We start from the raw sequence: 27,371 nt of genomic DNA on the forward strand, positions 1-27,371 counted from the left end.
CATTTTGCAACAGTAAGTCCTCAGTTTGACCTTCAAGATTAATCTAGAAATGATTTCTACTGTACATCTAAATCTCAAGTATAGAACAGAAATGGTAACATTTCTAATTTAGAATTGTTTGGTTTTTAGTCATTATTAATATAACCACTTTTGGGTAAAAACACTTTAGAAGGAAAATTTCATTTAGTCTAGGTTTTCATATATAAAACTGCTTTTAATTTGAAAATCCATTTTCCCATAAAGATCAGGAATGAGTGGTGAAAATTTGCAAGTGATAGTTAAGAGGTTAGCATTGTGGTAGCTGATTTTCTTTATTTGCTTTTGAAAGTTCTCATTCTAACAATCAGAGGAGAAGGAAATCATGCATCTCCAAGAGATCTGGGATATACCACAATTGAAGAAGGCTTTTAGCTGGAAAACCCATTACTCATAACTCAAAACACTATCCTCACTCAACATTAAATGCTTTGCTTCCAATTGCTACTAAAAAAGCACAGTGATTTTTTTTTATCTGTCTCTAGTTTGAATGAATATATTCAGATTCTTGTTTCAGCATGAAAAATTCTGTTCTGTGATTGAATATTGATTTGGGAAACTTCAGTCAGTGCTAAAGATTTGTGTTATTTTTCTTTACTTGAATTATCTTCATTTATCTTTTTTCCAGGGGTCTTGTAGTCTGTTGCATAAGGGTGGAGATGGATCTCAGGCTGGCCAAGGCACATGTATGTAGGCCTAAAATTAGCTTGTTTGGCTGATATAGAGAAGCTGTGGCTTTTTTTTTTTTTTTTTTAAAGATTTTATTTATTCATGAGAGACCCAGAGAGACGCAGAGACACAGGCAGAGGGAGAAGCAGGCTCCATGCAGGGAGCCCGATGTGGGACTTGATCCCAGGTCTACAAGATCAGGCCCTGGGCTGAAGGTGGAGCCAAACCGCTGAGCTACCTGGGCTGCCCCAGCTGTGGCTTTTTAATCCCAGATCTCTAGAAGTTTCCACCACAGTATCTATCTGCACTTTCCTTAGAGTTGTGGGTCCTCCCGGGAAAAAAGCCCTAGTGAGTTATTTTATGTTTACTTTTCTTGTTTTGTTTTTAAGGGAAAGTGGTCAAAAATGTTTGTTACTGTTAGCATCTATATATTGTACCATCAGCAAATTTATTATCAACCCAGTCAACGAGAAATCAATAGTGTCACATTGTTAAAGAATTAACCATTTACCTATAAAGTGCCAGATTCATGGGGAGTCATCTTTGATTCTTTTTTTTTTTTTTTTTTAAGATTTTATTTACTTATTCATGAGAGACACAGAGAGAGAGAGAGGCAGAGGGAGAAGCAGGCCCCATACAGGAAGCCTGACGTGGGACTTGATCCTGGGCCTCCAGGGTAACGCCCTGGGCCAAAGGTGGCGCTAAACCTCTGAGCCAACCCAGGCTGTCCATCTTTGATTTTTTAATTCCCTTAATCCCAGCATCCTCTTTGGTAAGCCCTGTTGACTCAATCTTATTATGTCTAGAATCCACATACAGTTTGCCATCTCCTATGTTAACCCCCAGTCCAAGCCACCATTACTACTACTTTGAGCCACTATAGTAGGTAGGCTCTTAGTATCCTAACAGGTCCTTATTTCCCCTTTTGCCTTAGTATAAATCAAGTATAGGTCATGGTTGTCATTCTTTCCCCATTTATGACCATTTTGAGTTCCATTGCATTTCAAATGAAAGTCCAAATTCCATATTTAAATTCCTTACCACAGTTAACAGAGTGGCCTCAACCTCATTTTGGGGTGTCTTGTGTATATACAATATATAGTCTCTACCCCCAGTGGAATCTTTCAATTCCATGAACATGACAAGCTCTTTTCCAATTTGGAACCTTTGTACATGCTCCATAGACCTCCCTCAAGCACCTCTACCTCCCACACCCCCAACCGTGGCTAGACCAAACATTCTGAAGTACCACTTCATTCCAGAACCTTCCCATTTCATCAAAAATAAAATGTGAAAACGTCAGGTTGTGGCTATTGCCCCTTGTGATCTCATCTCTCACCAGCTTTGCTCCAACCAGTGTGGCTTTTGTCTCCCTTGAGCATGCCAAGCATTTCCCATCTCAGGGACTTTGTACTTCAACTGTTTTTCTGGTTGTCCTGCTTCTTTCTCATTCAGATCTTAATTCCGTGTTATCCTCTGAGGGAGGCCTTGCATGATTTGAGGTAAAGCAGCCCAGTCCGTCAAGCACTGTCTCATTTGTCCTAGTTGATCTTTATCATAGTATTTTTTAGTATCTAAAGTTACCATACTTTGGGGGCACCTAGGTGGCTCTAAGTTGAGGTCTGACTCTTGATTTTGGCTCAGGTCATGATGTCAGGTTTGTCAATTTGAGACTCACATCCAGCTCCACGTTCAGTGGGAAATCTTCCCTTTGTTTTTCCGCTCATTTACACACACTTTATTAAATAAATAAAGTCTTAAAACAATTTATTTAGCGAGAGAGGCAGAGACATAGGCAGAGGTAGAAGCAGGCTTTCCATGGAGAGCCTGATAGGGACTCGATCCCAGGACCCTGGGATCACGCCCTGAGCTGAAGGCAGGTGCTCAACCACTGAGCCACCCAGACGTCCCATAAATAAATCTTTTTTTAAAAAAAAAAACTAAGTTACAAAAAAAAATTAAGTTACCATATATTTTTTTTAAGTTACCATATTTTAAAAAAAATGTCCCATTAAGACACCTGGGTGGCTCAGTGGTTGAGCTTCTGCCTTTGGCTCAGGTTGTGATCCTGGGGTCCTGGGATCGAGTGCCTCATCGGGCTCCCCACGGGGAGCCTGCTTTTCCCTCTGCCTATTTCTCTGCCTCTCTCTGTGTGTCTCTTATGAATAAATTAATAAAATATTTTTTTAAATGTCCGTTATTCCTCCTTTTGGGATGGGGATCCTATCTGTCTGATACATAGTTATAACAACCACCTAGAATAGAGCCTGACAAATACAGATGCTCAGTAAATATTTGTTGACTAAATGACCTTGTTTGGTTGATTCTATTCATACTTCTCATTCACCATAAACATCAGGGACCTCCCTGATCATTCTATCTAGATTATAGATTATGTCTTCCCTTCTCCTTACCCCAGTTTTCATCGCTCCAGCTTGTTTACCTTGTTAGCATTGATCACAGTTTGGCATTATATATTTACTTATTTGCTTGCTCCTTTCCTCACTGGAATATAAGCACTGCAAGAGCAGGTTTCAGACTTCTTTTTTTTTTTTTTTTTTTTAATGAAGATAAACGTAGTTAAAATTCATGATATTTTGAAGTAGAGAAATTGCATATCTATAAGGAAATGCAGATCTTGTTAAAATAAAACTCATTGTGGGGTCCCTAGCTGGCTCATTTGGTGGTGTATGTGACTTTTGATCTCTGGGTTTTAAGTTTGAGCCCCACGCTGGGTGTAGAGGTTATTTAAAAATAAAATTTTAAGAAAAAAAGCCTCTGCGAAATTTGATATCCTAATTTATAAAGTAAGAAATAACTTCATTATGTTACCAAAAACACAAAGGTAGGAAATTTAGGGTCTCTGCTTTGCAGAGCAAATGATGTTGGATCTGGTCTGTTCTAGTGCTGTCAGTGCCCAGACTAAAAATAGCTGTCATAATAGCAGCTAGAGTACACAGCTTCCTTGACCCTGCATGTGGGACTAACAAGAAAATAAGCTATTTTAGTTCTTAGGAACATATCACTTCTTTTATAATATGTCAGTGGGGAAAAAAAATAGGATTTTGCAACATTCTCTTAGCTGTGTATCTATTATTTTATGTAAGGAAAGTCCTGTTGCCACTGGGTTGTAATTTCAGAAACTTTCAACATAGGTAAAGAAGAAAAAAAAAATCAGGGACGCCTGGGTGGCTCAGTGGTTCAGCATCTGCCTTTGACTCAGGGCATGATCCTGGAATCCCAGGATCAAGTCCCGCATCGGGATTCCTGCATGGAGCCTGCTTCTCCCTCTGCCTATGTCTCTGCCTCTCTCTCTTTGTATATCTCATGAATGAATGAATGAATGAATGAATGAATGAATAAATAAATAAATAATACATTTTAAAAAAAGAAGAAAAAAATCAGAAGAAAGGAAAACCAAGTTGAGTGGTTGTGAGCATCTGCCTTTGGCTCAGGGCATGATCCTGCAGTCCTGGGATTGAGTCCCACGTCGGGCGCCCTGCATGGAGCCTGCTTCTCCTCTCTCTGCCTTTCTTTCTGTGTCTCTCATGAATAAATAAATTTTAAAATCTTAAAAAAAATTGTATTTTGGTAAACAAATAATATTGTGAGTACATACAACATTAAATTGCTCTTCAGGTATTTAAAACCTGGTTTTGCTTATTGGGGTCAACCTGGTGTCTTTAATCTTGGGTGTATGTGTTCATGCAAATCTAAAAATAATTTGGGCAGTGAATAAGCAGCTGTAGCTATTTTTAGCCCTGGGCAAAGGGGGTCATCAATTAGCTTAGAGTGAGCAAGAACTCAAGTTTCTGGTTGGAAATAAGTGGTTGATTGCCTTAACAATTGGTAGGGCCTGATAGGAGTGTCCAGGCAGGATTTAGGAAAAGGGGTAGAGATCAAGGAGTGTTCGGTCATTTAAGTAAAACCATCTAAGAGACATGCTATCAGTTGTTCCAGGTTGTATCCTTAAGTTAGATCAATAAAGACTACACACACAGGCACACACACGTATTTGTAACTGTATGTTTATTTACATTCTTAGACCACAATTTTTATCATCCTTACCTTTAAATTTGTTAATTTACTGAAAATAACAAGAAGGAGGTTTACAAAAACGTATTCTGCATTTGTATCTGGTCTCCCCCGCATTGTTTTTTTAAGATTTTTTTTTATTTATTCATGAGAGACACAGGCAGAGGGAGAAGCAGGCTCCACACCGGGAGCCTGAGGTGGGACTCCATCCCGGGTCTCCAGGATCACATCCTGGGCTGAAGGCGGTGCTAAACCGCTAAACCACCTGGGTTGCCCTTCCCCCGCATTCTTTACATTATTTCTGAAAAGAGTAATATAATCTACTGTGGGTATCCCTCCTTAGTCCTTTCTCTTTTCCCTTTTTTTGCCTTGGCCCCCAAGAAATTTCTAGGTAAGTTTTCTAAGATAAGCATAGCAAATAAATTGTCCTTTGGAGATAGTGTATTTATATTTTCCATTTTCCTCAACTCCAAATTCTTTTTTTTTTCTTTAATTAATCTCATCTATTTAGTCACAAGGTACCTGTGATCACATGTAATTTATGATTTCATGAAAAATTTTTTTCTTATCACAGTAGAAACCGTTTAGTTCTTTTCTGAAAGAAAGGTATAAATGGAGGGAGGGAACAAGGAAAAAAATAAAACATAATGTCTGCCCCAAAAAAAGAAAAAAAAGAAAAGAATAAATCAATTAATAATTCTATATCCTTAGAGAAAGATTAAAGTTTCCTAGAGAAAATCCAGGCTGAAAATATACTTACTGAAGACAAGAGTGTGTGTGTGTGTGTGTGTGTGTGTGTGTGTGTGTGTGTGTAGCACCTGGGACTCCAGAAGTGCCTACTGGCTATAGTGTAGGAGGCATACAAAACTTTTACTTCATTTTTTGTCATAAGTAGTAACAATGTAAAGAGATCTTCCACAGTACCTCACTATGAGCAACAGCCCCCAAAACCGTCTAGTTATGATATGCTTTCTTCTTCCCCATTCATTCACATTACAAAATTAGCAAATTATACACGCATTTCAGTGTCAAATCTATGACTAAATTCTCTACCAAGAAAGAATACACTGCAAAAGACATTACTTAGTTAAATCTAAATCAACAGCACTTAGAGGAGGTTTTATAATACTGGTTACATATGAAATGTCAATAGAAAAGATACTGAAATATTAATGGCCCCTCTGAAAAGAAGATAATCATTATTTAAATTCGGAGTTAAGTTTGTTTTGATCCATGACATTCTACTCCATCTGTTCTTTTAGTCTCCTCCATCTTCCAAAATCTCTTAAACCCAACTACCTTCCTTCTTTTTATATGCTTCCCTAAGTTTTTTAAAGGCTTTCTCTATCCCATTTTCATTTACAAATGTCATACATTCTTCCAACATGGCTATATCAAGATGATCTGGCTCCTCCACTCCTTGATCTCTAATTACCCTTTTTTGGTATTGCATTATCTTCCGACTCTGCTTTTACACACACACTGTTTTTCAACACAGTAAATAGAATGATTCTTCTTATTTTCATTTTTAAAATATTTTATTTATTTATTTATTTATTGGAGAGAGAGAGTGTGCACAAGCAGGGGGAGCAGCAGCAAAGGGAGAGGGAGTAGAAGCAGGCTCCCCACTGAGCAGGGAGCCCAGTGCAGGGCTCCATCCCAGGCATGACCCAAGCCAAAGGCAGACACTTAACCAACTGACCACCCAGGTGCCCTTAGAATGATTCTCTTTAAATGCAGGTTAAGTTACTTCTTTTTTTAAAGCCTTCAGTAGACTTCCTATCTCAGAGAAAAAGCTGAAGTCCTATTGTGCTCTTTATTATTCCTTAGCCCTGGGTCAGGACCTTTGCACTTGTTCTTCCCTCTTTTTATCTTATTTTATTTTTTTTTAATTTTTATTTATTTATTTATTTATGATAGTCACAGAGAGAGAGAGAGAGAGAGAGAGGCAGAGACACAGGCAGAGGGAGAAGCAGGCTCCATGCACCGGGAGCCCGATGTGGGATTCGATCCTGGGTCTCCAGGATCGCGCCCTGGGTCAAAGGCAGGCGCCAAACCGCTGCGCCACCCAGGGATCCCCTTCCCTCTTTTTAGAACATTGTTACCCCTAGATACTTCCTTATTCCCTTTACCTTCTCACTGAGGTGTTCCCTCACCATTCTGTTTAAAATTTTACTTGCTTGCACCATCCCCAATATCAGCCCCTAGTCTCTTTAATTTTTATATTCTTGGTACTTCTCACTCTCTGAAGATACATAGTTTTAGAAATAATGATTTAGGGGCAGCCCAGTGGCTCAGCAGTTTAGCACCGCCTTCAGTCCAGGGCCTGATCCTGGAGACCCGGGATGAAGTCCCACATCAGGCTCCCTGCATGGAGCCTGCTTCTCCCTCTGCCTGTGTCTCTGCGCCTCCCTCCCTCCCTCCCTCCCTCCCTCCCTCCCTCTCTGTCTCTCATGAATAAATGAATAAAATATTTTAAAAAATGATTTATTTGGTTGTTGCCTACCCCCAGTAGACTATAAAAACTTCATTAAGGCAGGAATTATTTTGTTTACAACTTTCTCTCTGGTGTCTAGAATAGTATCTCGCATGTACTATTTGTTCAGTAAATACTTGCAGAATGAATAGATGGGATTTTACATTTTTACATTTTTTATTTTAAAGATTTTATTTATTTGAGAGAGAGTGTAAGCAGGAGCAAGGGAGGGGCAGAGGCAGAGGGAGAAGCAGACTCCTTGCTGAGCAGGGAGCCCAATGTGGAGCTGGATCCCAGGACCCTGAGATCACAACCTGAGCCGAAGGCAGATGCTTAACTGACTGAGCCACTCAGGCACCCAGGATTTTTTACATTATATTAAAGGGCAGGGATCCCTGGGTGGCGCAGCGGTTGGGATCCCTGGGTGGCGCAGCGGTTTGGCGCCTGCCTTTGGCCCAGGGCGCGATCCTGGAGACCCGGGATCGAATCCCACATCAGGCTCCCGGTGCATGGAGCCTGCTTCTCCCTCTGCCTGTGTCTCTGCCTCTCTCTCTCTGTGACTATCATAAATAAATAAAAATTAAAAAAAAATAAATAAATAAAGGGCAAATCCATATACTTTGAGGTGAGTTAGGCAAGTGACAGGACTGAAATTCTCTTACAAAAGTTGAAAAGTCCACCCAGGTCATCTTTAACTTGGCTAAATAAAAAATCATTTTATCTTACCTTTTTTTTCAGAAATAGGCTTTAGTCAAAGCCAGGGATTTCCTTGTGAAGCAGCTTCGAGTACAGCTTCAACACAGATACAAACTTGAAAGAGCATCTACAGAGATGATTTTGACTTAAGGACATCTTGAAATCATAAATTTTAGATCTCAAAATGACATTGTATCTTTGCATATTTTTCTACTACAGATTGCTTTGGGCTTGTTTATAATATAAATAAATTATGGAATTTTACTTTAGTTATTTCTTCCAGCTGGGAATGAAAAAAAAAGATCCAGAGACTTTTATATACTTTTTTTTTTGACTTTTATATACTTTTAAGTTCACCTACCCAGAAGGATTGGAGTCTGAGGATAAACGTGGATCTGACTCCAAACCCATGTTGTGTGTTATAATGTCCAGCACAAGGTAGATGATCAGTACATGTTTGAATTGATAGATGGATAGAGGGCAGATGTGTGAACATGGTAATTGTGTACCAGGATTGAATGTAAGGAATATTGATGTATTAGTAGTTCTATTATATTTCTGGCTATATATATTTTGGGACATATAAGCATTATTTTAAAAATATTTTTAAGGGTCATGTAACTGAATTGGAGTGCTTTGATATTTAAAATAATACAAAAAAATAAATAAATAAAATAAAATAAAATAAAATAAAATAATGCAAAATCAGCAAGGTAATTTTCTAAAATACTGACTCATTAACATTTGAATGCTTATTCAACTTGCAGATACCGTGCATTCTGCTATGAACAAGATAGATCTCTGATGGAACTTTAATTTTAGAAAACATGGGAGACAATAAATCTGTAATAAGTGTTACACAGAGAAGTAAAGTAGGGGGACGGAATGGAGAAAGACTGGATGACTATTTAAATTGGGTAGTCAGAGACGGCTTCATTATTAAGGTGATGGTCAAAATGTGAATATGAGCCAGTCAAGTACAGGCAGGCTGTGGCAACAGCTAGTTCAGAGGCTGTCAAGTGAAAACAAGCTTGCGAATTTGGGGACATTAAAAAAAAAAACGTGACACTAACTGTCAAAGAAAAGAATGCCTCAGAATTTGGGGGGCGGGATCCCTGGGTGGCGCAGCGGTTTGGTGCCTGCCTTTGGCCCAGGGCGTGATCCTGGAGACCCGGGATCGAATCCCACATCGGGCTCCCGGTGCATGGAGCCTGCTTCTCCCTCTGCCTCTGTCTCTGCCTCTCTCTCTCTCTCTCTCTCTGTGACTATCATAAATAAATAAAAATAAAAAAAAAAAAAGAATTTGGGGGGCTTGGGCAGCCCAGATGGCTCAGCAGTTTAACGCCGCCTTCAACCCCGGGGCGTGATCCTGGACACCCTGGAGATCCAGGGAGTCCCACGTCGGGCTCCCTGAGGGGAGCCTGCTTCTCCCTCTGCCTGTGTCTCTGCCTCTCTCTCTCTCTCCTCTCTGTGTCTCTCATGAATAAATAAATAAAATCTTAAAAAAAAAAAAAATGGGGGCGGGGCTGGAGAAAGAACAAGTCCTGTAACACTTTGTAAACCTCAAGATAACAATTTTGGTTGGTTCTAGTCGTAATAAATCAGATATTTTGTTTTATTTTTTTAAGCCTAGTAATCTTTTTTGTTTTGTGATAGCTTTATTGAGATGAGACATAATTCATGTACCATACAGTTCACCCATTTAAAGTATACAGTTGGTTTTTTTAGTGTATTTTCAAGGTATGTATACACCATCACCACAATATTAGAACCTGTGTATATTCCCAAAAAGAAAGCCCATACTTTTTTTTTTTTTTTTGAAACTCTATACTCTTTAGCAGCCATTCCCCATCCAGCCACTTTCTACTTATGTGAATTTTCCTGTTGTGGACATTTCATATAAATGGAATCATACACTATCTGATCATTTGTGTCTGATTTCTTTCACTTAACATAATGTTATCAAGAATCACCCATGTTGTAGGAGTTATACTACTTCATTCTTTTTTATGTCTGAATAGTATTCCATTGTATAACGATACCACATTTTATTTATCCATTTATCAGTTGATGGGCACTCAGGTTGTTTCTGCTTCTTGGCTATTATGAATAATGTTGTTATGAATATTGATGTATGTGTTTTTGTGTTGGCATATGTTTTTATTTTCCTTGGTTATATACCAATAAATAGAATTGCTGGATCATATCTAAATGTTTAACATTTTGAGGAACTGCCAGGCTATTTTCCACAGTGGCCAGCATCAGTTTACATTTACACCAACAGTGTATGAGGGTTTCGATTTCTCTGCATCCTTTGTTGTTTGCTTTTTTGATTATAGCCATCCTAGAGTGTATGAAGTGGTTTTGATTTGTAGTTCCCTAATGATTAATGGTGTTAAGCATCCTTCTTATATTTTCTTCTAAGAGTTTTATAATTTCAACTCTTAGATTCAGGTCTTAGATTTGTTTTGAATTAATTTTTATATGGTTAAAGTGTAGGGGTCCAGCTTCATTCTTTCACATGGAGATAACCGTTGTTTTAGCACCATTTGTGGAAAAACCTTTTCTTTCCCCATTGAAGCTATTGGAAGTTTTAAGCAAAAAAATGGTGTGATCAGACATATATTTAAAGAAGATTGCTTTGGCTACTATGTAGATAGTGTCATCTACTATATCTCTGAATGTTAGAATGCCAGTAAAAGTTACTGAGACTGAGCAGTCAGTGCCATAGAACTAAGAGCAGAAACATGTATTGTCATAAAAGCCATGATAATAAACTGTTTCAAGAAAGGAAAGTGGTCAATTTTATGGCATCCTAATGAATGATTAAAATATATAAAAAGGAACTAAATCCTGGATTTAGCTATCAGAGGTTGTTTTCAGAGACCTTTTGAAGAAGAACAGTCTTGTAGAATAGTAGTAGCAGTAGTCAGAATTGGTTGAGGAATGAATTTGGGAAGACAGAAATTAGAGAACTCTTTAAAGAAGTTTGCTAGGGAGATATTTTTTGTAGGTATAGACAAGCTGGTTTTATTTATTTTTTTTTTAATTTTTATTTATTTATGATAGTCACAGAGAGAGAGAGAGAGAGAGGTAGAGACACAGGCAGAGGGAGAAGCAGGCTCCATGCACCCGGAGCCTGATGTGGGATTCGATCCCGGGTCTCCAGGATCGCGCCCTGGGCCAAAGGCAGGCACCAAACCACTGCGCCACCCAGGGATCCCGACAAGCTGGTTTTAAAATGTATATGGAGGGTCACCTGGGTGGCTCAGTTGGTTAGGCACCTGGCTCTTGATCTCAGCTCAGATCTTGATCTGACACGTGTGAGTTCAAGGCCTGCAGTGGGCTCCATACTGGGCATAGAGCCTACCTAAAAACAGCAACTTATATGGAAAGGCTAGGTTAGCCAAAACAACTCTTGACAAAAATAAGTGAGAGGAATCTATCTGGTTTTAAGACTTTATTTAGCTACAGTAATCAAGACAGTATGGTATTGAGGGAGGCATAAACACATAGGTCATTGGAAGAAAAAGAAAAACCCAGAAATAGAACTGGGTCATGGTTGATTGATTTTTGTCAAAGGTACAAAAAGCAATTCAAAGAAAGGCTCTTTCCTCAACATTTTCAACAATGGTGCTAGAGTAGTTGGATATCCATAAGTAAAAATGTGAACCTCTGCTTAAAATTTACACCCTGTACAAAAATTAACTCGAAAGTGTATCATCAATTTAAATGTGAAATGTAAAACCATATTCTTTTAGAAGAAAACAAAATCTTTGGGACCTAAAACTTAAGGCAAAAAGTTCTTAGATATAGCACTAAAGCCATGATTCATCAAAGATTTTTTAAAAATAAGTAAATTGGATTTCAGTATTCAAACTTTCACTCTCAAAAGACTCAATTCTCAACATGCAGCAGTGTTTCAAAAAGAAAAGCAATCCAATTAGAAAATGGGCAGAAGACAAGAACAGCCATTTCACCAGAGAGAATATATGGATGGCAAATAATTGCATGAAAAAATGTTCACTATCATTAGCCATAGAGAAATACAAATTTAAATGACCATGAAGCATCACCTGTTTATTAGATTAAAATAAAAAATAGTAACAACACCAAATGCTGATGGATGCAGAAAAACTGGATCTGTTACATTGCTTGATGGAATGTAAAGTGGTACAGCCACTCTAGAAAAGCTTGGCAGTTTCTTATAAATTTCAATATGTATTATCATAAGGCTCAGCAATAACATTCCTGGGTATTCATCCCAGAGAAATTAAAACTGATATACACATGGGAACTTGTATATAATATTCATAGCAACCCTACTTGTAATGGCCAAAAACTGGAAACAACCCAGTGTCCTTCCACAGGTGAGTAATTAAACAAATTATGATATGTACATACAATGGAATACTATTCAGCAATAAAATGGAATAGATTAGTATTACATGCAACAACTTGAATAGATCTCAAAGAGCTTATGGTGAAAAAGGGAAAGATGACCATTTCAAAAGGTTGTATATGGCATGATTCCATTTATATAGCATTCTGGAAATGACAGAATTACAGATACGGAAAACAGATTATTGGCCAGAGTGTAGGGACTATAGGAGATGAGGGGTGCTACAACAGTTTTCTATCTTGTTTGTGTTGGTGATCACACAAATCTGTACATCTCTGAACCCTACATCGCTCCAATTAACACATTTCTCTGTTCCCCTCCCCAGCAGACTTTGTTTTTTAACTTTTATTTTAAAATAATTATAGCCTCACAGGAAGTTACAAAAATAGTACAAAAAAGTCTTGTGTATCCTTCACCCAGCTCTCCCCAATGGTAACATCTTACACCACAATATGAAAGCAAAACCAGAAAATTTACATTGATAAAATCAAAAGACCTTATTTAGAGTTCACTTTTTTTTACACTCGTGTGTGTGTGTACTGTGGGGTTTTTTCAATTTTGCTTTTTTCGAAAAGTAGGAGATAGTAAACATGTATGTATGCTGATGAGAATGATTCATAAAAGGAAGAAATTAGTGATGCGAACAAGAGGGGAAAATTACAGGAGCAAAATATATATCTTAGATCTCTGGCATGAAGGAATTGAAAAGATTCTATTTACATATTTCCATTTTGTTACTTAAAAATGAGATTAACTTTACAATATTTTGTAAACGATCCTAAAGGTAAACGTGGCTGTACTATGTTGTAATCCTTTAATGTTCTAAACATTCACGTTTTGGTGTTATATTTTAGAACTAGATCACTGAATAAAATGGAATTTCAAGAGTTTTTAGCACACTTACTGTTGTTTGATTTTTTTTTTTTTAAGATTTTATTTATTTCACAGAGAGCACAAGTGGGGTGGGGTGGGGCAGCAGGCAGAGGGAGAGGGGGAGGGAGAAGCAGGCTCCCTGCTAGAGCAGAGAGCCCGATGTGGGGCTCTATCCCAGGACCCTGGGATTATGACCTGAGGAAAGAATCATGACCTGAGTGGAAGGCAGATGCTTAACCGACTGAACCACCCAGGTGCCCCTGGTGTTCATTTTAAAATAAGCTCCAAGAGTTTACATGTCATTTTTCTAGGATTTTTCCCTTCCAGGTTTTTGTTCACTGTAGGTAGGTCATGAATATATCTAGAATGTAATAATATCAGAATGCTTAATACAAATTATTACTGTTTTTTGGTGTTTTTTTTTTTGTTTCTTTTTTTCAGGGATACAGCAGGCCAGGAGCGATTTCACACCATCACAACCTCCTACTACAGAGGAGCAATGGGTATCATGCTAGTATATGACATCACCAATGGTAAAAGTTTTGAAAACATCAGCAAATGGCTTAGAAACATAGATGAGGTAAGACCTAGAAATTGTATAAATCCTTTTATAAAGACACATTTTTATGTTTAGCTAAGGATAAATAATTCTAAATTATGTTTAGGATATCATGTACTATCATTATTATTGAGTTATTTTACTTCTTAAAGGTTAATGTTATATTTTGCCTACCTTTCTCTTAAATTTTTGGGTAAGTCTTTCTAGAACCCCATCCAAAGCAATTACTTATTCCAAAATTCTATATAGCCTTCTTATAAGATGGCCCCATGTAGAAGCTACCAGTGGTTTTACATACCTCTTTTTATTTTTTAAAAATATTATATTTATGTTTTCATGAGAGACAGAGAGGCAGGCTCCATGCAGGAGCCTGATGTGGGACTCGATCTCGGGTCTCCAGGATCCCGCCTTGAGCTGAAGGTGGCGCTAAACCGCAGAGCCACCCAGGCTGCCCACATACCTTTTTTTTTTTTCCTCATACCGCTTTTTAAATGAATTCTTTGTTGGTAGATTTTTATTAAATGAATAGATTACATTTTTAGTAGTAATTTAAAACAACAGAAATGTATCACTTCTAGGTATTTTGAAAGATACAGAGTAGTGATGTGGTAAAAACCCAAGAAAATAGTGCCATATCATCGCATGTGAAGATGTCAGTTTTAAAAAGTAAAATACATGTCAAAGCAGATCTGTTTCTGTCCTGCAATATAGGTCTAGCTTCTTGTTGAAATAATTTTTCATGTCCTACTGCAGTCTTCTAAGCTTTGAATTTCCTTAAGACTAACTCTTTAAAGCAGTTTTGGCTAGAAGACCTAGTTTTAAGGTAGTATTAGACACAAGATAATGATATCTCAATGGTAGCAATCCTGACAGTTCATTAATAACTTTTCCATCGCTGCAATAAATCTTGAAAGTGTGTTACTATTATCAGTTGATCGTAGCAGATTTTGAAACAAAAGGCTCCATTTTGGATTTCCTCAGCCTTTATTTTATAATTCAGCCAAGTTAGCACGTGTAGTAGGAGCAATTGATAAAGACACTGTGCAGTGTTGTTCCAACAATAACCAGTTTTCCAAATTCTGTGGCATGAACTGGATTTTCTACAGTTCAGTCCTATCCTGACACTAACTACCCAGCCTTAGTGTCAGACCCCCAAATGTAAGGACTCTGTCCCATAAAATTGCCCTTCTTTCAGATGTTAAGTCCTGGACCCCTCAGCTACCCACACTTCGTCTGACTTGGCAAGTTTGGGGGTTCCCAGGATCCACTTTTGGGTTCAATAGTTGGCTGAATGACTCCTAGAACTCAGGAAAGTGTTGTATTTACATTTATAATTTTATTATAAAGGATACAGTGCAGGAACAGCTAAATAGAAGAGATGTAAAGGAAGCGTATGGGAATTGGGGAACACAGAGCTTCCATGCCATCCATCTCTGGGTATGTCACCCTCTGGGCATTTTTGATGTGTTCACCAACCTAGAAGAGGTCCCCTAACTTTATTGTTGCAGAGATTTGATCCGAGTTTTACTGCATAGGTATAGTTAGTTAATAAATCATTGGCCTCTGGTGATTAAACTTAATCTCTAGTCCCGTTCACCTCCTGGTAAGTAGAGGAGTGGCAGCTGAAAGTTCTAATTCTTTAATCACGAATGGTTCCTCTGGTGACCAGCTTCCTTTGTGAAGCTCTGGAGATCAGCCGCCCTCTGCCTTAGTTCTTCATTAGCCTAAATGTAGGTAAGCAGCAAGGACCCTATTCTAAACAACAAAAGATACTCTGTCACTTGGGAAGTTAGGAGTAAGTGCCAGAGGACTAAGGCCAAATGTGTTTTTAATGTCTAAATATTAGAGCCTTATATATTTAACTTCATAGGCCTGATGGCTTCAGTTTTCCAACATATCTGACATATAAGAGATTGGTGTTGCCTAATTTTCACTTTGTTATAGAAATTAAAGCTTTAACTAAATGAAAAAAAGCTAAATTGATCCAACATATATTTTTTTAAGATTTTATTTATTCATGAGAGATAGAGAGGCAGAGAAATAGACAGAGGGAGAAGCAGGCTCCCTTTGGGAACCCCATGCTGGACTCCATCTCCGGGACTCTGGGATCACGCTCCGAGCCAAAAACAGATATTCAGCCACTGAGCCACTCAGACGTCTCCCATCCACCAACATTTTAAAAAGGATTATATATTGCAAGGGTGGTTCAATATAAGAAATCAATCAGTGTGTGATACACCCATCTTTTTTTTTTTTTTTTAAGATTTTATTTATTTATTTATTTATTTGAGAGAGAATAAGCAGTGGGGAGGGGCAGAGGGAGAGGGAGAAGGAGACCCCTGCTGAGAAGGGAGCCTGATGTGGAGGTTGATTCCAAGACCCTGAGATCACAACCTGAGCTGAAGGCAGATGCATAACTGACTGAGCCACCCAGGCACCCCTGTAGTACACCATCGTGATAAAAGACAAAAAGCCATACAATCGTTCCAACAGACTCCATGAAAATTTGACAAAATCCGACACCCTTTCATGATAAAAACACTCACAGACTAGAAATAGAAAAGAATGTCCTTAGCCTAGTAAAGGACATCTGTGAAAATCCCACAGTCAGCATCATACCTGCCCTTACAATCACAAAAATGAGAAGTATGCCACTTCTGCTCAGAATTGTAGTAGAGGTTCTAGCCAGGGCAATTAGGCAAAAAGAAAAGGGAGAAACCCAGATTGGGAAGGAAAACTGTATATGTAAGTAATGAGATTTTTGTATTCAGAAAATCTTATGGAGGGGTGCCTGGGTGGCTCAGTTGGTTAAGCATCTACCTATGGCTCAGGTCATGATCCCAGGATTCTGGGATCCAGTCCTGCGTTGGGCTCCCTGCTCTGTGAGTAGCTTGCTTCTCTCTCACCTCCCTACCACTCCCACTGCTTGTGTGCATGCCCCCTCTCTTTCTTTCTCAAATAAATAAAATCTTAAAAAGAAAAAAAAAGAATCCTAAGGAAACCATGCACATAGGGGCACCTGGGTGGCTCAGTCAGTTGAGCAACTACCTTTGGCTCAGGTCATGATCCCTGGGTCCTGGGATTGTGCCCCACATTGGTTTCTCTCTCCCTCTGCTGCTCCCCCTGTTCTTGGGCTTTCCTGCTTTGTTTCTCTCTGTCAAATAACTAAAAACTTAAAAAAAAAAAAACCATGCACAAACCAAAAAATAAAACTGCTAAAACAAGATCAGTATATAAAAATCAATTGAATTTCTACATACTAGCAGTGAATAATCCAAAAATGAAATTAAGAATATAGGTCCATTTAGAGTGGCATCAAAAAGAAGAAAAATTAGGAAAATTTTAACCAAAGACATACAAGACTTAAATACTGAAAACCATAAAATGTTAAAAGGAAATGAAAGATCTGAGTAATTGGAAAGACACCCCATGTTTATGAATTGGAAGATTTCACATCGTTAAGATGGCAGCACTAGCCAACGTGATCTGCAGATTCAGTGTAATTCCTGTCAAAATCCCACCTACTCTCTTGGGAATTTGGGGGGTGGGGTGGGTGAGCTGGCAGAAATTGACAAGTTAATCTTAAAATTCATATGGAGGTGCAGGCCAGGGGACCTGGAATAGCCAAACAATCTTGATATGAGGAATGACATTTAAGCTGAGATCTGAAGAAATAAGTAAAAGTTGCTCATAAAAGGATAGGGCTGGTGGAAAGCATGTGATGGATTCAAATTTAAGACAAATCAAATCTCAAATTACTTTTTGTTATCTAGAGAACCTAACTACCTTGGCTGTAGAGACATGCAGGGAAAGGAGTATTGGACCAAAGATAGATGATTTGCAAATATTTTTCTTACTCTGGGGGTTGGTTGTCTTTTCACTCTTTTTTTTTTAAATTTTTATTTATTTATGATAGTCAGAGAGAGAGAGAGAGAGGCAGAGACATAGGCAGAGGGAGAAGCAGGCTCCATGCACCGGGAGCCAGACATGGGATTCGATCCTGGGTCTCCAGGATCGCGCCCTGGGCCAAAGACAGGCGCTAAACCGCTGCGCCACCCAGGGATCCCGTCTTTTCACTCTTAATAGAGACCTTTGACACACAAAAGTTCTTAATTTTAGTGAAGTAAAATTTGCCTATTTTTTCTTTTGTTGCCTATACTTCTGGTGTCATATCCAAGACACCATTGCCAAATCAAATGTCATAAAAATTTCTCCTATATTTTCTTTTATGAGTTTTATAGTTTTAGGTCTTATATGTAGGCCTTTGATCCACTTTGAGTTCATTTTTGTTTTGATTTTTTTTTTTTAAGATTTTATTTATTTATTTGACAGGGAGTACAAGGAGGGGGAATGGCAGGCAGAGAGAGAGGGAGAAGCAGGCTTCCCGTGGAGCAGGGAGCCCTATGCAGGACTCCATCCCAGGACCCTGGGATCATGAGCTGAGCCACCAGGCGCCCCAAGTTCATTTTTGTATATTGTGTAAGTTAAGGGTCCAACTTTATTCTTTCACGTATTGATATCTGGTATGCCCAGCACCAGTTTTAAAGAAGACTATTCTTTCTTTCCCACATTGAGTGGGCTTGACACTCTTGTTGAAAATCTTTTGATCATGCATGCAAGGGATTATTTCTTGGCTCTATATTCTGTCTATTTATGTATATATCATTATGCCAGAGCACACTGTTTTGATTATTGTAGCTTTGTAGTAAGTTTTGAGATCAGGAAGTAAGTATGAATCTTCCAACTTCGTACTTCTTTTTCAACATCATTTTGCCTGTTTTTCAGGGTCCCTTGAGATTACATATGAATTTTAGGGATGGATTTTTCTATTTGTGCAAATGATGTCAGGATTTCAGTGGAGCAAATATTTGTTTTTAACTGATTTTTCTGCATGGGATCTTCTTGTGCTCTAGCAGTGTAGTTTTTTGAGATTTTAAGAACTCTGTAGAATTTTTAATTAAGGCTTCTACTGGGTGATATTCATTATCTAAAATCATGGTCCACCTTGGGTTTAACTTATGCATAAGGGATTCATTCCAGTTTCAGATCTTTTGCCTATATCTTCTCTTTTGATGAGAATATATCTAGAAACTAGACCAGCCTCCTGTTAGGGTAAAATAATATTTGATAGCCGTACGTCTTAGGAATTGTGTTTCTAAGTAATTTACGCATTTGTATAGGCTTTTAACATAGGGTGCTTTCAGGGTGATTGCTTTAAAATTTACAGATTATAAAAGTGACACTGAAAATTGAGAAAAACAAGAGACTATTAAGATGTAAGTCGTGGTAGTGTGTAAATTAAATTTTCATTCCATTATAGCATGCCAATGAAGATGTGGAAAGAATGTTACTAGGAAACAAATGTGATATGGACGATAAAAGAGTTGTACCTAAAGGAAAAGGAGAGCAGGTAAAAAGCTCTGAATGAAACTAATATGCTGTCCTTTCTTTGTGAAGATGGTACTGCATTTGATTGTTGGTAGTGGTAATGGAGTGTGCTGAGCTATTCCCATTGTTTTATAAATGTTGTGAGAAGCAGTTTATCATTTGAGTGAATTTTTCCAGTGCATATCTAGCAAGTGTGGGAGAATCAAATCTGTGGTAGTAGTATTTTTAGCTGTATTTGAACTATAAGGAGGGAAAGTACTAATCAATGATTCTCAGTTTTTTAGCTTAAGACTTTAAGTATCTGAAGTAAACTCCCGAAGGGATAAAGTTCTTTTGTTATTTTTGTTTACTTATTTTTGAAAGAACTTGACCGTTTGAATCATGACCCATTGAAGTATTTTGTTTTATATAACCTAGTAGGGACTGCTGCCTTTAGAATAATAATGTTTCATACAGGATGCTAAAGTCATCAGTTGGCACTCTATGCTTGATAGTTTTATCATGACATTTTGCTTCTATTTTAGATTGCAAGGGAGCATGGTATTAGATTTTTTGAGACTAGTGCAAAAGCAAATATAAACATCGAAAAGGCTTTCCTCACATTAGCTGAAGATATCCTTCGAAAGGTAAGATCCAATTTTTACTCCCAAGGTGCCCAGGGTCACAATTCTTTTTTGAAGTAATGGATTAACATACAGAATTAGATTTGGATGGTATTGTTCCTACATGTTTACCTGTCACAAGTAACTAACCCTCTAAAGTGAAGTAGAAACGGAACAGGGGAGCAGTGAGCTATTAGAAATCTCTAGCATCTGGTCAGTAGTAACACCATTGAGTTCCCACACTGACTCTCAATTCTCCGGTTTTATACCCCTTTTTTCAACTTTTTGTCTTGTCCGTGGTCTTATGACTCTTCTGTTTACTTTTGGACTCACTTCTTTTATACATTCTTTGCATTGCTGTAATTTCTTAGAATTTAAGGTAATAGTTACTGCTACAGAATCACTTGATTCTGTGATATATAGTCATATATATAGTCATTTCTCATATGTGCCAGTAAAGAGCATATATATATTATATACTGAATAAGTGCCGTAAATCCATCCCTGTATTTCATTTAGCCAGTTATGTCAATCTGCGATATTTTAAAAATTGCTGAAACATGATCCCAGGGAATTCATTTTACTTCAGTTAGTTTAGCTTCAATTTGTGAATCGCATACCTACCAATATGAGTAACTTGTAGCAAAATTGAGAAGTCTAATTCATATTTTTCCTCAAATGAGTAGATTTAATACGCAGATTTGGTTATAAATTCTGAGTTATTTATTCAATCTAAGGTACATTTAAATGCACTTAAAAACAGAAAAGAAATCTGACATAGCTCCTAAAGGAGAAGCAGGCATTGTATATGAAAAAATTTAATTGTGTATAGGAGAAAATTTAATTGCTTCTGGTAACCATCCTATTTTTATAATTGAAATAACAGTATTTTTTCAAAACCAATCTATCCATAAAACATAATAGTGATGGGATCTCAAATATACATCTAGTGAAATTTCAGAGAAATCAACAACTTATTTTTTTAATAGTGAAATGTAGTTACCTGTTAACTATAATTGTGTGTTCAAACCAGAAAAATGTCACCAGTTACTGCTTTTCACAGGAACTCTAAAGCAAAAGTTGTGCCCTTCCACATCTGCTGATATCCTGGTATCTATAATATATTGAGTAATAAAAAGCAAGTTAGGATATAATACGTGTAATATGATCTTTTTAAAATTATATATCTTACCAAACACACATGCAAATGCATGTGCACACCCATTTGGTTTATTTAGCAAAACAAAGATCTGTAAGGATCTATACCAAACTCTTAAGTAGTAAGTATTCCAAGTGGGTGATGGTAGTAAGGAGAAGGAGGTAGAGAACACAATTACTCAATGACCCATATGTTTATATAGTTTTGTTCAGAAATTTTAATGTGTCTTTTTAAAGTTATAAAAAATTAAAATTTAAAAAATACTCTTTCACAAGTATATAAAGCCAAAACCTCTTGGAATTCCTTGTGGAAATACATTTTTATATTTGAAAATATGCCTGTGAGGAAAAAAAAATAAAATAAAGAAGTCAAGTACTCGGTGGACAAGGGAAAATGTTCATATTTTTAATTAAATGAAAAGAATAACAGGAATAGAAAAATAACTTAGTTGTGGAATACTTTGTATTTCAGAGTTTGGTAGGTCACAGTGAAAAATTATTCTTATACCCACAGAATTTACCATAACACTTATTGAAATACTCTTGTCTCTTGTGTTCTTTCTCTTTCTGGATTTTTTAGTTTTCTCCATTGTTTTTGATTTTTTTTTTCTGTCTACACTGTATCCGTTGGTCTTCTCATTAATCTTGACATTAAAAAAAAAATAAAGTTTATGTAGTCTTATAATCTGTGTCCCCGTGGTTGATAGATCTTCCTTGTTATCACATTAGTTAGAGGTTTAAAAGTATGGAATCACCAATTAAGATCTCAGTCTGGAGTCTTCCTCTTATAGGCAGGCCCCAATGTGAGATCCCATTTTTTCCCCATACACATACATACGCTTTTCAATATGGTAAAGTTAGGAGTTAAAACATCAAACATAAACATGCTTTAAATTAGTGTATGGGAAATACAGGAGTGCTTCTTGGCGAGCAGCTTTCTGTGTCATGATTTCTCTCCTGAGTTGATAAAAGAAAAATTAATTTTAGAATGAAAGCGATTTAAAACATTTTTAACTTATTTGAATAGGTATTCACTCTCGTGGTTCAAACATTTAAAGAGAGTGAAAGTACAGGGAAGTTTCCCACCACATTCCCTCAACTTCTCATTCTTCCCCCACAGGTAATCAATGTAATTAACTTCTTAATTATTTATATATGAGTAAATTTGAATATATATTTTATTCCCACCTTTTTTTTTTTTTTTAAACAGGGCAACATGTACTCTGGCACTTAAAATAAGTAAAATAATTCCACTTTTAAAATAATTGAATGCTATTCCTTTGAGTGGATATGTCATAATTAAACATGTTTTTCAGTGAGGGACATTCAGGTGATTTTCAGCCTTATGATCTCATAAATTGTATGGCAGTGAATAATCTTAATTTTAAACCATTTTGCAAGACTATGATTATGTTCAAGTATATGAAGGACAGAATCCTAGAAGTGGCCAAAGAGCATATGTGTACATTTTTATAATTCTGTTACATGCTGCCGTATGTTGGTATGAGGCTTGTACCCATTTACACTCCTTCTGGCAATGGATGAGATTGTTTACTCACACTAGCCACATAATGGATTGTAAGACTTACAGATCTTTCCCAGCCTGGCAGATTTTTTAAAAATGTATATTTAATTTGTAGCTCTCTTAAAGAGTATGGGGAGCATTTTTAAAGATAGGTTTAAGAATCACTTTTGTATTTCCTTTTCTGTAAACTTTGCTCACTTTTTAAATCTGGTTATTCGCCCTTATTTTTGGCTAGGAACAGTTTTCATGTATTTAATAAATTTAATACTTTTGGCTTTAAAATATTTTACTCTGCACGGGATAATTCTTTTTTTCAGAGAGTCTCTTTCAAGGATCTAAGTTAAATTGTAAAAGGATAGACTGTGAGTGAGGTGCTAATTAATATAGTGACCTCCCTGGTTACAAGCACCCATGTATTTTGTTTTTTTAAACACCCATGTACTTTTAACTGACCCACATGTGAAAATTACCAGAGAAAGAATATTTCCTGTATAACCATATTCTTTTGTTGTGGGATATATGCTGACTGGCCTCTTTATCTTCTTCCGTACATTTTTCTCAAGATCTGCAATAGGAGTAAAGTTGGTTGTTCAGGAAAACTCACAAAGATTTTTTTAATGCAAAACTTGAAATTTTAACATACAATGAGAAGAATCCCATTGGGCAGTAAGAGTAGGTAGGTGAGCTCAAAGCGCAAGTCAAAATTTCACCTCCTTATGAGTTTAAGTAGGGCTTCTCTTGGGCTACATGACTTTTTATAATATTTTAAGTTTTACCCCCTGGGTTACTTTAACTTTCCCTTATATTGCCATGAGAGAATACATTCTAGTTATATCTTAACTTTTAAAATTTCATTCATGATGAACTACTGTTAACACAATAAAACAGCCTGGGTAAATTTCACAGACTGATGCTGAGTAAAGAGAATCATACATAAAAGAATACATAAAACATGGTTGCATATATTTGAAGGTCAAGAACAAAAAAAAAAACAAACTAATCCCTGGTGACAGAAATGAGAGTACTGATTACCTTTAGGAGGGTGGTAACTGGCTGGAAAGGGGCACAGGGGAGCCTTCTGGGAGTATTACGTTCTATATTTTGAGCTGCTAGCTTCATATTATATACTAAAAATCTAAGCACAATTAAGATTTGTATGCTTTACTGTATGTAAGCTGTTAAAATGTTCTTTTCATGCATACTGTAAAGACTAGGCTATCCATTAAAAATAGTATATTCTTCTGATTTTAAAACTAATATTTAGGTTATTGGGGAAATACAGGATTATTCATAGAAGAAAATAAAATCACTCATAAACCCAGTACCTGAGAGTTTTCTCCTATTGACATTTGGTGTCTTTCCTTTTGATTTTTTTTTCTATATCCATTTTTAACATGAATTACACAACTTTGCATTCTGCCCTATTCTTTTTCCTCCATTTAATGTTAGTATATCATTGTTGAGATTGCCTTTTTAAAACTATGATAGAAAAATAAATAGAACTATGATAGAGTATTTCAAGCTTCAGTCTCAAAAGGCAAGTAACCAGACAGAAGGGGCTGTTTTACTTCTCTGAGGTTAGACTTGACCCAACATCAGGTTTTATACATACGCTTGATAATGCTTTTTAAGTTCTAGATACTCAGGGGGTCAGGGCTAAGAGCAAACCTCTATGCAAATTAGAGCAGAAAAGATATTGAAAGCTTTATTACAGGGGTGTCTAGAGGCCTCTAGACAGTTCAGAACTTGGGGTAAGCAGGTGAAATGGCAGCAGAAACAAAGCTGCTGAATCTTCACTTTGCATGGGAGAGAAAACCTATCTCAGGTGACTAGTTACATTTTGTTACCTTTATGAGAATATTTCTGGTGGTTAAATCTTGATTTCTCTGTAGCAATGTTTTTTCATGGGTTGCTTTCCTTGTGTGTTTGTTCCAGACCCCTGTAAAAGAGCCCAACAGTGAAAATGTAGATATCAGCAGTGGAGGCGGCGTGACAGGCTGGAAGAGCAAATGTTGCTGAGCGTTCTCCTGTTCCGTCAGTTGCCATCCACCACCCTGTTTTTTCCTCTTGCTGCAAAATAAACCACTCTGTCCATTTTTAACTCTAAACAGATATTTTTGTTCCTCATCTTAACTCTCCAATCCACCTGTTTTATTTGTTCTTTCATCCGTGACTGCTTGCTGACTTTATAATTTTCTTCAAACAAGAAAATGTATAGAAAAATCATGTCTGTGACTTCATTTTTAAATGTACTTGCTCAGCTCACCACTGCATTTCAGTTGTATTATAGTCCAGTTCTTCTTATCAACATTAAAACCTATAGCAATCATTTCAACTCTATTCTGCAAATTGTATAAGAATAAAAGTTAGAATTAACAATTTTATTTTGTACAACAGTGGAATTTTCTGTCATGGATAATGTGCTTGAGTCCCTATAATCTATAGACATGTGATAGCAAAAGAAACAAACAAAAGCCAGGAAAACACTCATTTTCGCCTTGAATGTGTAAATGGGATTAATTTTGTCCTGTGCCTTATGTGGAAAGGAACTTCTTTGGTTTTCCCTTTATTTTGTTTGTTTGTTTGTTTTGGTGGAAGCATGTGCAGGAGACATACATATCATCCAAACATAAACCATTGAAATGTTTGTGGTTTGCTTGGCTGTAATTTTCAAAGTAGTTAATTGAGGACAAAGGGTAATGCAGAAATGATAGCTTTGGTTTGCTGAGTCTTATTTTAAGTGGCCTTGATATTTAAAGCTATTCCTGCCACCAGTTCTTCTCTTTGGCCACTTTTTCCTTGTGTCTGTCTTCCTGCATGCTGCTTTATTTGCTCCTCCCTCCCCCACCATCCAATGGTATGAGTTATTTAAAAATGAAAGGGGCAAACTAGTAGGTTTTTCAAGTTTAACATAAAGTACTGATTTAACTTGCTAATAAGTAAACTGAAAGATCAATTCTAACTGCCTACTACTCTCAAATGTCTTCCTCTCATTTTCTCTCTCCCTTAAAACTTCTGCCCCGGATTCCTCCATTCACTCTTTTACTTCATGCTCCTCTTCTCCTTCCCTCTTTGTTCCCTTTCTATCCACCGAGTTTATGAAATGGAAGAGTTAATTGCATGCACTAGTGTTTGGAGGGTGTTGTGGTTTGTCTTTCTAATTAGGTGTATAGCCTATTCACTTTCCTAGAATAAATCTCTTAACCGAAATTTGAGTAGTCTCCATTTTGGCAACTCCTCTAGCAGTTTGGTAGCCCAGTAAAGGTTTGTTTGTTTGTTTTTAAATGGTGGGAAGGAGGAGGAGTGAAATTTATTAACATGTTTGCCAAATATACTGAGATTTGGCCTTTGAAGAACACTTTTTCAGTGTTAAGTTGTCTTTACCTTAAGATTAGAAATACTTTAGAATATTACTTTTAAGTCCTGTCTTCACATCCCTTTGGAAAACGTGTATTACCATAGATTTGGGAAAAGGACAACAAAAGGCTTTTCATGTACAGATAAGATCTTCAGCTATCTCTAACCCTGTCCTTTTTTCACTTCATTTTTCTAGTTTTGCTTCATTGCTTATCATCAGGATAGGGTAAGTTAAGTTTGCTATGCTGCTAGCATCCTAAGATGATACCTTTGTTGAAATAATTGTGAATAGCATGATTCATTTCTAGCAGAGGCTGAGTTTAGGACAGCAGCTTCCATTGAAAAGTCTTTCTGTGTCGTGGATAGCATTTTAATGCTCTCTTGGCTCACATCAACAACATAGGGACGTATCTGCTATAAACATCCATGAATTTTTCAGATAGTACCCTAAAAACAATTTTATATGCCTCACTGGTTGTTGTTGTTAGGCTTTTCCTTCACTTGACTTTATCATTGTTTACTAGTAAAAGCAGCATTGCCAAATAATCCCTAATTTTCCACTAAAAATAATAATGAAATGATGTTAAGCTTCTCGAAAAGTTATAGGTTAAACCTACTATTGTTAGATTAATTTTAATGTATGTGTTGCTTTCCTTCATCTGGAATGTGGCAATAGCTTTTTTATTTTTAACCCTCTTTAATCCTTATTCGATTCAGTGACTTAAGGTTTGAGAGCTAAACACTGGGATTTTTGGGTAACAGACTGACAGTTTTGTTTGCATAATTATAATCGGCATTGTACATAGAAAGGATATGGCTACCTTTTGTTAAATCTGCACTTTCTAAATATCAAAAAAAGGGAAATGGAGTATAAATCAATTTTTGTATAACCTGTTTGAAACATGAGTTTTATTTGCTTAATATTAGGGCTTTGCCCCTTTTTCTGTAAGTCTCTTGGGATCCTGTGTAGAAGCTGTTCTCATTAAACACCAAACAGTTAAGTCCATTCTCTGGTACTAGCTACAAATTCGGTTTCATATTCTACTTAACAATTTAAATAAACTGAAATATTTCTAGATGGTCTTCTTCTGTTCATATAAAAACAAAACTTGATTTCCAACTGTGTGGCTTGGTTTTCATTTATTTATGGAGTTGAAGATGGAGGATTACTTCTGAAGACAATACACAATAACAAACAATATTAGAGGGGCAGATAGAAGAGAAGTAACTTTCTCAGCCTAGGAAAAACCGGAAGTTTTCAAGAACTATCTTTGTAAGAAACTACATAAAAAATGGAAATCTCTGGGACACTAAAAAGAATCATCCTGGTGTCAAAAGAGTCAGTGACTATCACTCCCCATCCAGCAACACTAGAATGTACCAAAGGCCAACTGTAGCTGACCACAGCTGATTACCCAGGGGCACCAAGGTCGGCTCTTATCTTGGAGGGTGAATGCTTGTTTCAGCGGTGACCATCCTCTTATATGAAAAAAGTATTTCCCACTTTTTTTGTGAGCCATAAGTGACAGCTTTGTTTTATATAAAGAAAAGCTTAATCCCATATTAGGGCACTATTAATCAATAGAGATAAATAT

The 27,371-nt window shown here is 36.9% G+C and overlaps 1 protein-coding gene and 1 long non-coding RNA gene across 3 annotated transcripts in view; one reads left to right on the forward strand and one right to left on the reverse strand.

Moving 5' to 3' along the window:
- RAB10 (RAB10, member RAS oncogene family) overlaps positions 1–26,896 on the forward strand; it is an 85,993-nt gene extending 59,097 nt beyond the window's left edge. Inside the window, exons 3-6 of the mRNA XM_049095438.1 lie at positions 13,629–13,767; positions 19,067–19,156; positions 19,659–19,760; positions 24,355–26,896. Of these exons, the coding sequence (XP_048951395.1) occupies positions 13,629–13,767; positions 19,067–19,156; positions 19,659–19,760; positions 24,355–24,438 (415 nt within the window). The 3' untranslated portion in view covers positions 24,439–26,896. The remainder of the gene's footprint in view (positions 1–13,628; positions 13,768–19,066; positions 19,157–19,658; positions 19,761–24,354) is intronic.
- On the reverse strand, positions 20,457–24,358 carry LOC112664676 (uncharacterized). Of its 2 annotated transcripts, XR_004805928.2 has the most exons (4): positions 24,267–24,358; positions 22,890–22,984; positions 21,416–21,851; positions 20,457–20,850 (listed from the first exon to the last, which is right to left on the reverse strand). It is a non-coding gene; the product is annotated as an uncharacterized LOC112664676 (long non-coding RNA). The 2 variants fall into 2 exon arrangements; XR_003139882.3 differs by lacking the exon at positions 20,457–20,850 and having other exon boundaries at positions 21,278–21,851.
- Positions 26,897–27,371: the final 475 nt, after the last annotated feature.

Source organism: Canis lupus, chromosome 17 (genome assembly GCF_003254725.2).
Source record: "Canis lupus dingo isolate Sandy chromosome 17, ASM325472v2, whole genome shotgun sequence".
Lineage (NCBI taxonomy): Eukaryota > Metazoa > Chordata > Mammalia > Carnivora > Canidae > Canis > Canis lupus.